We start from the raw sequence: 14176 nt of genomic DNA on the forward strand, positions 1-14176 counted from the left end.
CTTTGGAACCGTACCTCATTTCCAATAGGCCACCAGGACACAAAATGTAACACTTTGCAGAGAATCAACCCTTCAGATGTCCAGCATGCAGCCACATTCTTCTATCAAGTTCCAGCTGGCATTGGAGACGGTCCAGAGGAGGTTCACAAGAATTATCCCAGCAATGAAGGAGTTAATAAATGATGAGGGTTTGATAGATCTGGGCCTGTACTCACTGGAGTTTAGAAGAATGAGGGAGCATCTCATTGAAACCTATCGAATATTGAAAGACATACATAGAGTGGGCATGGAGAGGATGTTCCCTATAGTAGTGGACTCTAGGACCAGAGGGCACAGCCTCAGAATAGAAGGAAATTCCTTTAGAACAGAGAAAAGAAGGAATTACTTTAGTCAGGTGGTGGTGAAACTGAGGAACTCATTAACACATGCAGCTATGGAGCCAGGTCACTGGGGATAGTTACAGCGGAGGCTTATGAGGCTCAACATCGGTCTGGGTCAACCATGAACATTGTGTCTCAGTTGTCTACGTGATTCACAAGCCTGGGCACTACAATATAGAGAGTGAACTGTTGCCCATACAGCAACCTCCTGCTCTCCACGCAGCTGATGAATCTAAAGCAACAACAGAGACTGATACAGTTTGCCACCAAGAGCATCACAGGAGATGCCAGTTAGTGTTGAACTCAATATAGGACTTCCTTAAGAGGTCCAGCTCTGGATTTTCCCTCAGGGTTCATTCCCAAAGACTTGCTCAGCAGTGGGTAGAGCTGCAAGGCAGCAGAGGTTTGAGATCAGAGTTTTCCTTGTCCTGGATGAGCTGCAAAACATTACTGAGAAGCCCCAATCGGCCCAAAATGGTGGTTTTACTGCATCAGTAACTCATATTTGCCCCCTTCTCCTGTCATTAGTAACTCATATTGTATATAACCCGATCCCACAGTCAGCAGTGGGATAGTCAAGCAATTGGCAGTCAGGCTACTCTGCATGTTGCAAATCAATACTAAATTTCTCATAAAGGACCTAATTCACAGGTTTTCAAACATTTTTTTACAGAGCTCTACTGGACAACTGACAATCTTCTCGACATTTCTCATCAGTTTATGCAGCCCCATAATGTATTGATAAATTTAAACCAGTGAAGAATATTAGTGGAATCTTATGAAACACCAGTATTTTAATGTATTTAAATGCATTACCGAATCCCTAGCTAAGCACTTTGGTTCGAAAGTATTTGACAAATAACCCATTTTATTCTCTGTACATACACAGCTTATTGAAAGTAACGACACAGGACAAGAGGTAAATTCCATCAAGGAATACAAGGGGTTGAATATGGATCAATTAGTATCAGCCACGGAGTCGGAGATAGGGCAAGTTTTTCAAATGGGTTCACAGAAAGCAGATAATTGCACAGTAACCTCAGACAATTTGCACTGAGAACTTGGTCTAGTGAAAGATTAGAGAAAACAGAAGAAAAAGCAAAAACAATTTGCAAAGATTTCAAGAAAATCAGGATAACTTCTCCACAAGCTTCACAAGTGGAGGATAGCTCCAGACAACTATGCAGATAAAATTATCTCAGTTACTGACGACAGTGAGTCCAGTGGACTTTGTGGATGGTTGGATAACCCGACATCTCCAATGTGTCTGGGAATAGTGTTGTCAATGTAAAGCCCAAAGTCAAAGTTACAATCAAAATGGCACTTGATACACTTTTTCCATCACAGAATAGGTAGAATGGTGTCCAAGGTAGAATTATTATATAAGAGTATTTAATTGTCATTTGGTTCTCGGCCTATCGATGATTAATATCATAATTCCTTATGGGCTCAAAATGAGTGACAGCAAATCTGAAACAAATAATTCAGATGCAATGACAAACTATAATTCAAAGACTATGTGCTGGAAACTAGAATTTACTCATGATTCACAGCAATAAAAGAACACCCAAACAACATTGTGTAGAAGCATTTAATGTTGCAGAAAGTCTTATATTGTTTGTTTTGCAAAGATGATAATCCCTCTGTCCTAAACCAGAGGATAAACTGCATAGTTAGCAATTGCACAGTTGTTGTTCCTGTCCTTGGCCATCTTGATGTACCCACGGTCTCCCCACCAGATTCCAAAGCTGAAGATAAAATAAATTAAAATTTGAGTCAAATCTAGTCAGATTACATTTGTTATTTACAGAACAATCGATATAAAGCTTCCTGAAATGTCCAAATCTGAGGAGTAATCACTGGGGAAGGACTTGTTCAAGTCACTCTGTCTCAGTTTGTGCCCTTCACAATGGAACTGGCTCCCATGCCACTGAACGGGTCTGTTTCAGGATCAAGGCCGCTCTCCCCTGTAGGATGGACATGGAAATACTGAGGATGAAAGGATTTACTTGGTGGGACTCCACAAGACTGATAGGCTGATGATGTTTCTTTGGTAATCATGGACATGGAGACTTTGATTCCAATTTATTTGTTATTTCACAGAATGGACATTGAACTTCACAATCCCAATTCGGGCTGAGTTCTCCAATTTAACCATGATACAAGAGTCAATGGTGTTGCTCATAGGAAATGTGAACATCAGAACGGCCAAACCCAGAGGTTCTTTGAGTATCCGGAACAAGAACAGTTTCAGAAAGGAACCTTGAAAGGGAGTTGGCTGAGAGAGAAAATGCATCACAGATCATTTTCTACTTCAATCTGGAAGATTGAAACCAAACTCTGGCAAAAATCAATGGCAGTGTGGATAGACCTCAACTGAATCCATTGCCACAGACGGCTATGGAGGCCGATCATTGGGTGTACTTAGGACAGAGATTTATAAGTTTTTGATTGGTAAGAGGGGGTTAAGGTTCATGGAGTGAAGCCAGAGGAATTAAACTGAAACAAATTCAGCCATCGCTGTATGCTAGAGTGACTCAGTGGGCTGAATAGGCTGATTTTGGTACGAGATTTTATATTTGTATAATTCACTGTTGCCCATCTCCACCTGCCTGAAAAGTAACCTCATCCTTTTCCAAATGGGCTTCATTTTGTAATTACACCAGCCTGGAACAAGGCTGCTCAGTCTCAGAGATGCAGGAGATATGTCAGCAGGAGGAGGTGGCAAGGTGCCCGAAGGCCATCGCTCAGGCAAAGGTAATGGATGAGCTGGGAGGGAGTGGAGAAAAGAGAGATCTCCTGGAGAGAGCTGTGGGAAATGGAGACATTCAGAGCGAGCTTCACCATCAGGGCTGCCTACAATGTCTTGCCGTCTCCCATGAACCTCAGCCAGTGGTATGGAGAGGACCCCACGTGCTCCCTCTGCCCCACTTCAGCAACACTAGAACACAATCTGATGGGCTGCAAGACCGGCCTCACTCAAGGCCGATACACTTGGTGCCACAACCAGGTGCTACGGTGTCTTGCAGCAGTGCTGGAAAGTCGGCAGATGAGCGACAATGCTCTCCCTCCCCCCTCATACTGCTAGCCGTTAATATTTGTCTGGGAAGGTGAGGCTCAAGCCAGACTCACCACATCAAGACCAGACACCGGGCAGCTAGGCGGACATGTGATTGGAAGATGGTGGCAAACGTAGGCCAGAGGCTCTGCTTCCCAACTGAAATTGCGGAAACCAACCTCAGACCAGACCTAGTGCTACGGTCGGCCTCACTCCATCTTGTTTACATCATCGAGCTTACAGTGCCCTGGGAGGACGCAGTGGAGGAGGCTGAGGTACGCTGAGCCTGCGGCCGACGTGCAGTAACGAGGCTGGAAAGCAAGGCTGCAACCGGTCAAAGCAGGCTGCAGAGGATTTGTAGCCACATCAACATCAAGGCTACTCTGGGAGTTGGGAGTGCGAGGGAAGACGCATCGACAAGCAGTCAAAGACCTCTCTAGAGCTGCTGAAAAGGGTAGTCAGTGGCTCTGGATGAAGAGAAAGGATTCTATCTGGGCCTCCAAGTGAGTGAATGGCATCTAAGGGGTGAGCCCGGGGTGCCAGGATTCACTGCTTAACCCTCTGGAAGTGTCATGGGCCTATCAGCAAAACACTAAGGAAAGAGGACGCCCACTTGATAACCCAGAAGGCCGCCCCGTAGAGTCTTGGCAGCATGTCTCAGGAGTGCAGGTAAGGGATATTTACATCAAGTCTGACATAATGAGAGTTTTAAGGAGGAAATATACATTGGAGATATTGAAATATTTCTTTTCACTCTGGAACATTGAAGTACATTTGACAAATCTAAGAAATGTTTGAATAGTTCATCCTCTCTATGCAGTGGCTGCAATTGTTCACATGTTTAGGATTTGACGTGTGCTGTTCAGATATATATACCTGTTTTTAACAATCCAATAGTTCTGTCCATTTTCCCTTCCATATCCCACTATTAGGACTCCGTGGTTATACGCAAAACTATTGCACTTCGGCTCATAGTAAACACCTGTAGTGATAAAGAGTTTAAATCACAAGGTAATTATTCGACGTCTCAATCTCAGCATGTGTTATGTTAGTCCTCAGTGTTTAGTTCAGCTCAGTTTCAGTTTATTGTCATTTAGAAACCACAAATGTAATGTAGTTAAAAAATGAGACAACATTCTCCAGAATGATATCACAAAAGCACACGATAAAGCAGACTACACCAGAAAATCCACATAGCGTTTGTCAATCCCCAATCCAGAGTCCGGAGAGGCTGCAGCGTGTTAATATCGCGCTACCATCTTAGCGCATTCCCTGAAAAGAAGCTCCAAATCTACCAGACAAAACAAGACTACCCAGACACATCAAGTCAGGAGACCAACTCTACCACCCAACAAACCAAAAACTAAAGCTACAAGATCTACACAAAACCACATAGTTACATATAGTTATAGTTAACATATACAAATATTTGTAGTTACAACAGTGCAGACAATACCAAACAAAAAACGAACTATGGGCACAGTAAAAATAGTCCAAAGATGTTAACAGACTATAAGTTCAAAAGAAACGACCACAAGTCCTCAGGGTCCCGATAGACTCGTCATCTCACGCAGGCGGCAGTGTGTACACTGCCTTAAGAGAAAACCAATTGATCAGCAGTCAAATGCACCCCAAGGAGCAAATACATCTTTGATGCTTTGCAGGGTATTGCAGGAAAGATACTCGCTCTGGGTCTGTACTCGCTGAAATTTAGAAGAATGTGAGGAGATCTCATTGAAACTTGTGGGAAGTTTTAGATAGAGAGGATGAAAGGAATGTTTCCTTTGGTGGGGGAGTCTCAAACCAGAGGCACAACCTCAAAATAGAAGGACAGAGATGAGGGGGAATTTCTTTATCCAGAGAGTGCTGAATCTGTGGAGTTCGTTGTGGAGGCCAGGTCACTGGATGCTTTAATGGTGGTGCAGGTGATTAGTCACATCATGAAAGTTTATGGAGAGAAGGCATGAGAATGGGGTTAAAAGAGAAATAGATCAGCCATGATGAAATGACAGAGCAGACTCGATGGGCCGAATGGCCTAATTTACACCTATGTCTTATTGTCTCATGGCCTAAGTATTTTAACAGCAGAACCAAGTCTAAACTCAAATAAATGTTCTTAAATGCAAGACTTGCATTGAGTGGCAGATGGAATAAAGGCTGTGACAGCCGAGTTAGTTGGTGTATTTACAACAGAGGTTGATCATCGCTGTACAACTGATCCTCATCAGGAGACCAGCACAAATGCGGATAAAAAAAAACACCTCCTCCTTCTGAGAATGAACACTGTTGCACCTTCAGCTTGTGTGTTCAGCCGGCCACTCTACCCTCTCTACACCCACGACTGTGCGGCTCAAATGGGTGCAGGGTGCTGATGGGGGGAGGGGGATGGTTGGTGCTTGTGTGTGGGAGGGGGTCTGGGGTTCTAGTGTTTGTACTGTCACTCATCCCTTGGGGTACGCTTCTGTTTTTTGTGGATGTCTCAAAGAGCAGGAATTTCAGGATGTGCGTTGTATACATTCTCCGATATTAAATGAAACTATTGGCTGATAATTACTGATCGGTAAATTCACTGATGACACAACAGTTGTTGGCAGAATGTCAGATGGTGGTAAGGGGGCATAAAGGAGTCAGATAGATCAGCTAGTTGAATGGTGTCACAGCAACAACTTTGCACTCAATGTTAGTAAGACCAAGGGATTGATTGTAGACTCCAGGAAGGGGAAGTCAAGACAACATACACCAGTCCTTATCGATGGGTCAGCAGTGGAAAGGTGAGCAGCTCCAAGTTCCTCAAGTTCTAGTACAAGTTTGTTGTCATCTGACCACACATACACAGTCAAGCGGAACAACATTCCTCCGGACCACAGTGCACCCACAGAACATATATCACACGCCGCACATAAATCAAAATATGACACGGTAGCATAGCCGTTAGCACAACACTAATATAGCTTGGAGCATTCCAGGGTTCGAAGTTCATTTCCAGCGCCACTCTGTAAGCAGTCCTGCCCAGGTTTTCCTGGGTGTTCCAGTTTCCTCCCACAGTCGAAAGACAGCCCAGGTCACTGTAAATTGTTCTGTGATTGGGTTAGTTCATCCTGACGCACCTGATGCCCATCGGCTGGCAGTGTATATAGGGGGCTCTGGGACTGAGTGGAGTTGTGGGTTGTCCTGGTTTGGAGTGTTCCTCGTTAAAGATGAGTTCTTTGAGGAAGTCTGGCAGTCACCCTGGACCTAGTTCCCTTCCTATCCCTTGCCTCTGTTGGGCAAGCCTGGCTGGACTGCTGTTGCCTAGTGGGGGACTCTGCCCCATTCCATCCCTCGCTGCTGATGGGTTGTGCCCTGCAACCTACCCAGGTGCCCTGTGACCTCAGGCCCCTGTGTTCCTGCCTGGGAGGTCTGGGCCCTGCCAAGGAGTTATGTGGCCCGCCCAGTGAACTGTGGGATCCTGCCTTACCTGAACTCTCCCAGAACCCCAGAATCACCTTGAATGTCACATCCCTCATGCACACCATGGTCACCACATCTTGCTCCTGTCCTGTACCTAGTACTTTAGTGCCTGCATCCTGTCCCCATATGACACAGGTTTTACTGACCTCTGTAGGGTCTTGCGGTCCAATGTCTTGCAGCTTCCACAGTCACACAATGATGCGACTGGACAGAGCACTCTCGATGGTGCTCCTGTTGTTACAATGGGGACACGATCCTTGCACATCTCCATCTCCTCAAAAAGTGCAGACGCTGCTTTGCTTTCTTGACTAGTGAGGTGATGTTGTGGAACCAGATTAGATCAGCCATGATCTACACACCAAGGAACTCTCTCCATGGCAGAGCCACTGATGTGCAAAGGACAGTGGTTGACCTGCACCTTCCACAATCATCTCTTTTGTCTTGCTACACTGACAGTCAGATTGTTGTCTCACATCATTTGACAAGCCTCTACACGGTCTCTCTGTATGTTGACTCACTGCCGATGAGGCCATCCACTGTTGTATTATCAGCAAGTTTGACGATGCGGTTCGAGCTGGATCTGACAGTGCAGTCGCGAGTCAGCAGCAGGCTGACCACACAGCCCTGATTGGGGGGGGGGGGGGGGGGCACCAGTGCTGAGAGTGATGGAGTTGAGAAATTGCTGCCAACTTGCACTTTCTATCAAGAAGTCGGGTTACAGAGTGGGTTGTTGAGTCCCAACAAGCTCAGTTTACCCTCCAGCCTCTGAGAGATGATTATGTTAAATGCCAAGCTGAAGTCGATAAACAACACCCTGGCATGTGAGGCATTGTTTTCGAGGTGGGACAGGACAGAGTGGAGGGCCAAGGCTGTGGCAAATCAGTGACCGGTTTGAATAGGTGAACTGGAAAGGGTTCAATGTAGCTGGAAGGTGGGGTTTTACATGATCCATTACCAGCTGCTCAAAACAATTCATGATTGTTGAAGTCAGAGCCACTGGGCAGTAATAGTTTGGGCCAGTTACTGCTGTTCTCTTGGACACCGGAATGATGGTGACTACCTTGAAGCCTGCAGGGACAGTGGACTGTTTAAGAGAGATATTAAAGATGTCTGTGATGTGTCACAGTCCTTCAGTACCTGGCCCTGCAGTTCTGGTGGACTTACCCAGGCTAGGATCTTCCTCACCTCAGCTGCATCCAGACAGGGGAAATCTACCAAAGCTGCAGGAGAAGGGGGGGGGGCTTTCCTCGATGTCACATTATCCATCGCATCAAATCATGCATAAGAGGAATTTTGCCTATCAGGAATGGAGGTGATGCGCAGGGTGTACTTGTTATCAATTATGAATTGTACACCTTGCCGCATGCACTGCGTGTCCCTGGTGCGACAAAGGTGTCTGTGGGTTTCTGTGAGGAACGCTTTACTTTCCTGATGGCGTGGGAGAGCACGGCTCTTGCTGACCTTAGAGTTGTCCTGTTTCCCCCCACCCCCCCCCCCCATCAGAAGGCAGTGCCCCGATCCCCAAGAGATGCATGAATTTGCAGTCAGCCATGGTTTCTGGTTTCCCTGGCAGTAACATCCTCAATGCATTCTCCTAAGCAGCCAGTCACCAATTCCACAGTTAACCTAATGATCGCACAGACCTCCTTTGTGGACCTCGTCCTGTCCACCTGAAAGGAGATTAACCCCACTACCTGGATGGCCAAGTCTGGAACGATATCCTGGAGCTATGTTTCTGTCAGGACAAGTGTGCAGCAGTCCTCATCTCCCGCTGGTTCAGACGCAAATACAGGTAATCTGAGGAAATTTGGTATGTCACTAAAGATTTCAGCAGATTTCTATAGATGTATCAAGGGCAGCATTCTAACTGGTTGGATCACAAGTGGTATGGAGGGGCTACTGCACTGGATTGGAAAAAGCTGCTCATGGGCACTAGCCTCCACACCATCAAGGACATCTTCAAAAGGAAATGCCTCAAAAAGCAGCCTCCACCACCCAGGACAAGCCCTCTCCTCACCCTTTCCATCAGAGCGAGGTACAGGAGGGTGAAGACACATACAGCATTTTAGAAACAGCTTCATCCCATCCACCGTCAGATTTCTGAATGGATAATGAACCCATGAACTACTACCTCACTATTTCTGCACTACATGTTTCTTATTACAAGTTATAGTATCTTTTCTCTTTCAGTCTTTTTTTTAATAAATTTAAAAGAATAAGGATAAATACAAATCAGAGGAGAGATTTCCTCAAATACATATTTCAATAATAGTATAAACAAAGAAAGGAATATACACTGTCAAAATCATATATAGTATTAAACTAATATAAAGAAAAAAACCACGTCTCCTCTTAACAGTTCATAGAAAAAAAAGACTCAACATTTCTGTTACTGAGAAAAAAAAACACTAAACCAACCTAAAACAAAAAAGGGACTGGGCAGTCCATTTTGAGGATACAGTAAAAAAAAGGAAAAAACCCTTCTGGTCAAATCTAAAACTTCATGGAGAAGAAAAAAAAATTAACTGAAAAAGTAAAAAGAATTAGATCATATGAAAATATTGAATAAAAGGTCGCCAAGTTTGCTCAAATTTAAAAGATGAATCAAATGTCTGACTTCTAATCTTCTCCAAACTTAAACACGACATAATGGAGGAGAGCCAGAAAAACAGTCAGTGGATTGGGATCCTTCCAGTATAATAGAATAGCTCTCCTAGCCAATAAAGTTGAGAAATAATACCTCCTTCCGTTGAAATAATCCCAAAGATTGCCGTAAATGAATTAGGTTGTAGGTCCAAACCTATGACTTTTGATAATGTTCTAAAAACACCTCTCCAAAAATTATTTAACTTTATGTAAGACCAAAACATATGAGTTAAGGTAGCCACCTCAGTGTTGCATCTGTCACAGGTGGGATTTATATTAGAAAAAATATGAGCTAGTTTATCTTTTGACATATGCACCCTGTGCATTACCTTGAACTGAATCAAGGAGTGATAGGCACAGATAGATGAATTGTTATCTAAATGACAAATTTTATTCCATTGATCATCTGAAAGTCACTCTTGAAGTTCCATTTCCCAAGCACGTTTAACCATAATGTTAGACATCATTCGTAAATTCAATATATAATGGCTATAAATCCTTTTTGAAATGGATTAAGCTGAAAGGTGACATCTATCATATTTGGTAAATAAGCAAATGGACAATTCAGTAACAAATCACGTACAAAATTCCTGAATCTAAAAAATTGTGCATTAGATAAATCGTATTTGTCCACTAGCTGCAAAAAAGACAATAAACAATCTTCTAAAAACAAATATAGAAAAATTTTTATTCCCTTAGTTTTCCATGTTAAAAAGGCCTTATCTAAAATTGATGGTTTAAAAAAAATAGTTAAGATGGATATTACTAGAAAGAACAAAGTTACTTAAGTCAAAAAATCTGTGAAACTGAAACCAAATTTTTAATGTATGTCTAACAATGGGACTAAGATCTTGTCTACCAATCCTAGAAAACAAAAAGGGAAGAGGAGCTCCCAGTAAAGAAGCCAAAGAGAACCCCCATACCGAGTTCTCCTTCAAGTCCAACCATGAAGGACAGTCCTGGTTATCTATACAGTGAATCTAAAAAGTAATATAATGAATATTAATTGCCCAGTAATAGAATCTAAAGTTTGGTAAAGCCAAGCCTCCATCTTTTTTTAATTTTTGCAGTAAAGGTTCACTCACTCTAGAACCCTTATTATTCCAGATATATGACAAGATCATGGAATCTATTCTATCAAAAACCTTTTTCGAGACAATGGAACAGCTTGAAACATATATAAAAATTTTGCTAAAATTGTCATTTTTATAGCATTTATTTGACCAATTAATAACATTGTCATAGGCGACCATTTGGAAAGCGTTTGTTGTGTATATTCAATTAAAGGAAGAAAATTATATTTATATAAATCTTTTAAAAATTTAGTAATTTTAATACCAAAATAAGCAAAATAATTTTAGCAATATTAAAAGGTATTTGATCATATTGATCAAAATAATTATTAATAGGAAATAATTCACTTTTATGTAAATGTAACTTAGAGAAAGTACTAAATTCAGTAAATATGGATAACACCGAGAGAATAGATTTCCTAGGGTCTGAAATGTATACTAATAAATCATCTGCATATAACAAAACCTTATGTACTTTATCCCCTCTCTTAATACCCTGAACAGAGTTGGAATCTCTAAGAGCGATAGCAAGTGGTTCTAAAACCAAATTAAATAACAAAGGACTAAAAGGACAACCCTGACGGGTTCCTCTATATAGTCTAAAATAAGGAGATTTTAAGGAGAGAGGGAAAATAAATCAGTCATGATAGAATGGTGGAGCAGACTCTATGGTCTGGATGGCTTAATTCTGCTCCTAGTCTTATGGAAACAGCACAGAAGGAACCCACTCAGCACACCATGCCTGTGTTGGTTCTTCAGAGGAATTATCCAATTATTTCATTCTGGTACTTTCTGTCAGCCCTGCAGATGCAGGCACTTCCCAGCCTCCACTCAGCTAACAGGAGTCACCTGCCATTCATTTCCAACTCATCACCTGCAGCCTATTTAAACCCAGCTGTTATCTACAGTCCTTATTCACCCATTTAACCTTGCAGCATCAACCAGACCAGTTACCTTGTTAAGTTAAGTATCGGTTTTGTGCCCCCTTGTGGCTTTCTATTTTGCAGTTTACTATTAATTCTTGCTCACCATTAAGTCATCTCCACTGCTTTTGGTTCAAGCCTCCACTATGTTTCCTTATGGGATGGATGAACCCACAATTGACCCAGCAGGGTTTGCTTGCCTAAAGGAAGTCATCCATCAACAGGAGCACGTGATCCAGGAGCAGCAGGAAGCTATTGACCACCTGTTCACTGCTCTCAGTCTCCATACAGCAACCCTGCATCTTATCCTTTAAGCCCTGGATTTCAGTTCCTGAATGTTTTGACAGGTACCCAGCCCAACGCTGCAGCTTCCTGTTCCAGTGAGTCTTACACTTCGAGCTCCAGCTATCTCTGTATGTTATGGGCTGAGCCAATACTGCCTTCATCAGTTCTCTCTTGACTGGGCAGGCTCTGACCCGGGCTGCCACTAACTGGGACAATAAAACCCCCCAGTTGCAACCAACATGAAGATTTTACCTCCAAGGTGCATTGGGTTTTTGACCACCGGGAAGTGGAAGGGAGGAAAGTTTGCCTCAGTCAAGGCTCAGTGTTGGATTAGCGCATGGAATTCAGGACCCTCACAGCAGAGTGCAGCTGCAATGCTGTCCCACTACCATCATGGCCTGTCAGAGACTTGGAAGTGCTGCTGTCCCACTACCATCTCAGAGGCTTCAAAGAAGAGCTATGTCCACAGATGTCCAATTACCTCGAAAGCCTCATCACGCTTGACAAGCATCTTAAAGAGCGACACTCCAGGTCATCAGCCAGTTCCATTTCCAGCTGCAGGACTCTCATCATCAAATCCTCCGTGGATCTATGGGGAGCTACCTTAAGTCTCCAAAAGTGTGAGCATCAGTGAGAAACAACTTGTGTGTTCACTGCGGAGTCGCTGATCACCGACTCATCAAATATTTCCCCACTGCATCCGGGCAGAGATGAAGAGCCTTCTTGGTAAAGAGCCTTCTTCCCTCCAGCCCTTTATTCCAGCACCACAGTTAACTCACTCTCCATCCTCCTCCACACCCTGTGGATCCAGTGGATTCTGGTGCAGCAGGCAACTTCTTGGACCGGACTCTGTGTGCTGCTTGGACTCCCTACTGAGCCTGTCTTTCACTATTTCTGCATCATAACCATTGACAGACATCCCTTGGGGTCTAGGATGGTCAAAGCGTGCACACAGTTTGTGTGTACGAGCATCAGAGAGCACCAGGAGTCCATCCATTTCCTCCTTATTGACTCACCCAATGCTCTTCTAATTTTGGGTTACCTCTGGCTCTCCACTGAAGATCCTCATTTCATCTGGCCATCAGTTCACTGCTGAGCTGAGGACCCAGCTGCCTGCAAACTCAGTTGATATCACAGCATGAATCTGAGGAGATGGAGGAAACCCTCGACCTCACCGAACTCCCACGAGGAGTTGCCTTCAGCACCTCGTCATGTCACAGACCCCATAAACTGCGTGATTGACCTTATCCCAGGCACCCCACTTCCCTGAGGTCATCTGATCTCCCCCTCTGCTCCTGTGACCCAAGCCATGAATGACTACATCACTGAAGCAGTGCAGCACAGCTTCAATTGGCCATCCCAGCCCTGTTGGTGCCAAAAATAAAGTTGGGGTCCTTCATCCCTGCATTGATGACTGTCAACTCAACAAAATCACCATTAAGAACTGCTACCTCATTTCCTTGGTGGATAGTGCAATCAAAACACTCTGCAGAGCCCAGATCTTCACCAAGCTGAATCCATAGAGTGGGTACAATCTGATCTGCATCTGCCAGGGGGATGAGTGGAGGATGGGATTCACAACCCACATTGGCTTCTACAGGTACTTGGTGATGGCTTTTGGACTTTTCAACAGTCTAGCTGTTTCCCAAACCTTCATTGACAAGATCCTCCAAGACATGCTACACAGGGATGTGTTCGTCTACCTCAATGACATCCACATCTTCTCCAAGAACCCTCAAGATCACATCCATCATGTCCACTCAACCCTGCAATGTCTACTCGAAAATCAATTCTTCTGCAAGCTGGAGAAATGCTAGTTCCACACACCCCAACCATGCTCTGTCAAACAGATACAGACTTTCCTGGGTTTTCCAACTTCCATCAGAGAAACTACAGCTAAATCACAACTCCTCTCATTTCACCTACCTCTTGGATAATCTAGCCTGCTGCCAAAGACCACACGTTGCAGGGCCTCAAAATGCTTCACCACCACTCCCGTGCTCTGCCATCTAAAGTCCTCCAGTGGTTGATGCATCAGAAGTGGGCACCATCCAGCGAGGACCAGATGAAGAGACACACCCTTGTGTCTTTTTCTCATGCAAGTTCAACTGTATACAGGGCCATTCTGGAGAAGAGACTGAGAGCCACACACCATTAATGGGCCTTGGAGGAATGGTGACATTGGCTGATGAAGAGCACTGAGGCCCTCCTAATCTAGACTGACCACCAGAACTTCATATCCATACAACAGACCCACAACTCAACCCACTTCAGGCTCGCTGGGCCATCGTCTTCGAGCAATTCAACTTCATCATCTCCTATCGACCTGGCTCAAGAACTTTAAGGAGGATGCCCTGCCAC

The 14176-nt window shown here is 44.0% G+C and overlaps 1 protein-coding gene across 3 annotated transcripts in view; it reads right to left on the minus strand.

Annotated features, from left to right (window-relative positions):
• Positions 1-14176, minus strand: part of LOC132406264 (procathepsin L-like) — a 58378-nt gene that overhangs the window by 6655 nt on the left and 37547 nt on the right. Inside the window, exons 7-8 of one of the 3 annotated variants that reach the window (XM_059991662.1) lie at positions 4315-4420; positions 1252-2128 (exon numbers count right to left, since the gene is read on the minus strand). The exons of the other annotated variants lie outside the window; for them this stretch is intronic. Coding sequence (XP_059847645.1) covers positions 2029-2128; positions 4315-4420 — 206 coding nt within the window. The 3' untranslated portion in view covers positions 1252-2028. Of the gene's footprint in view, positions 1-1251; positions 2129-4314; positions 4421-14176 lie in introns of those variants that run through there. 3 annotated transcript variants of the gene reach the window in all.

The sequence above is a fragment of the Hypanus sabinus genome, chromosome 16, assembly GCF_030144855.1.
Source record: "Hypanus sabinus isolate sHypSab1 chromosome 16, sHypSab1.hap1, whole genome shotgun sequence".
Lineage (NCBI taxonomy): Eukaryota > Metazoa > Chordata > Chondrichthyes > Myliobatiformes > Dasyatidae > Hypanus > Hypanus sabinus.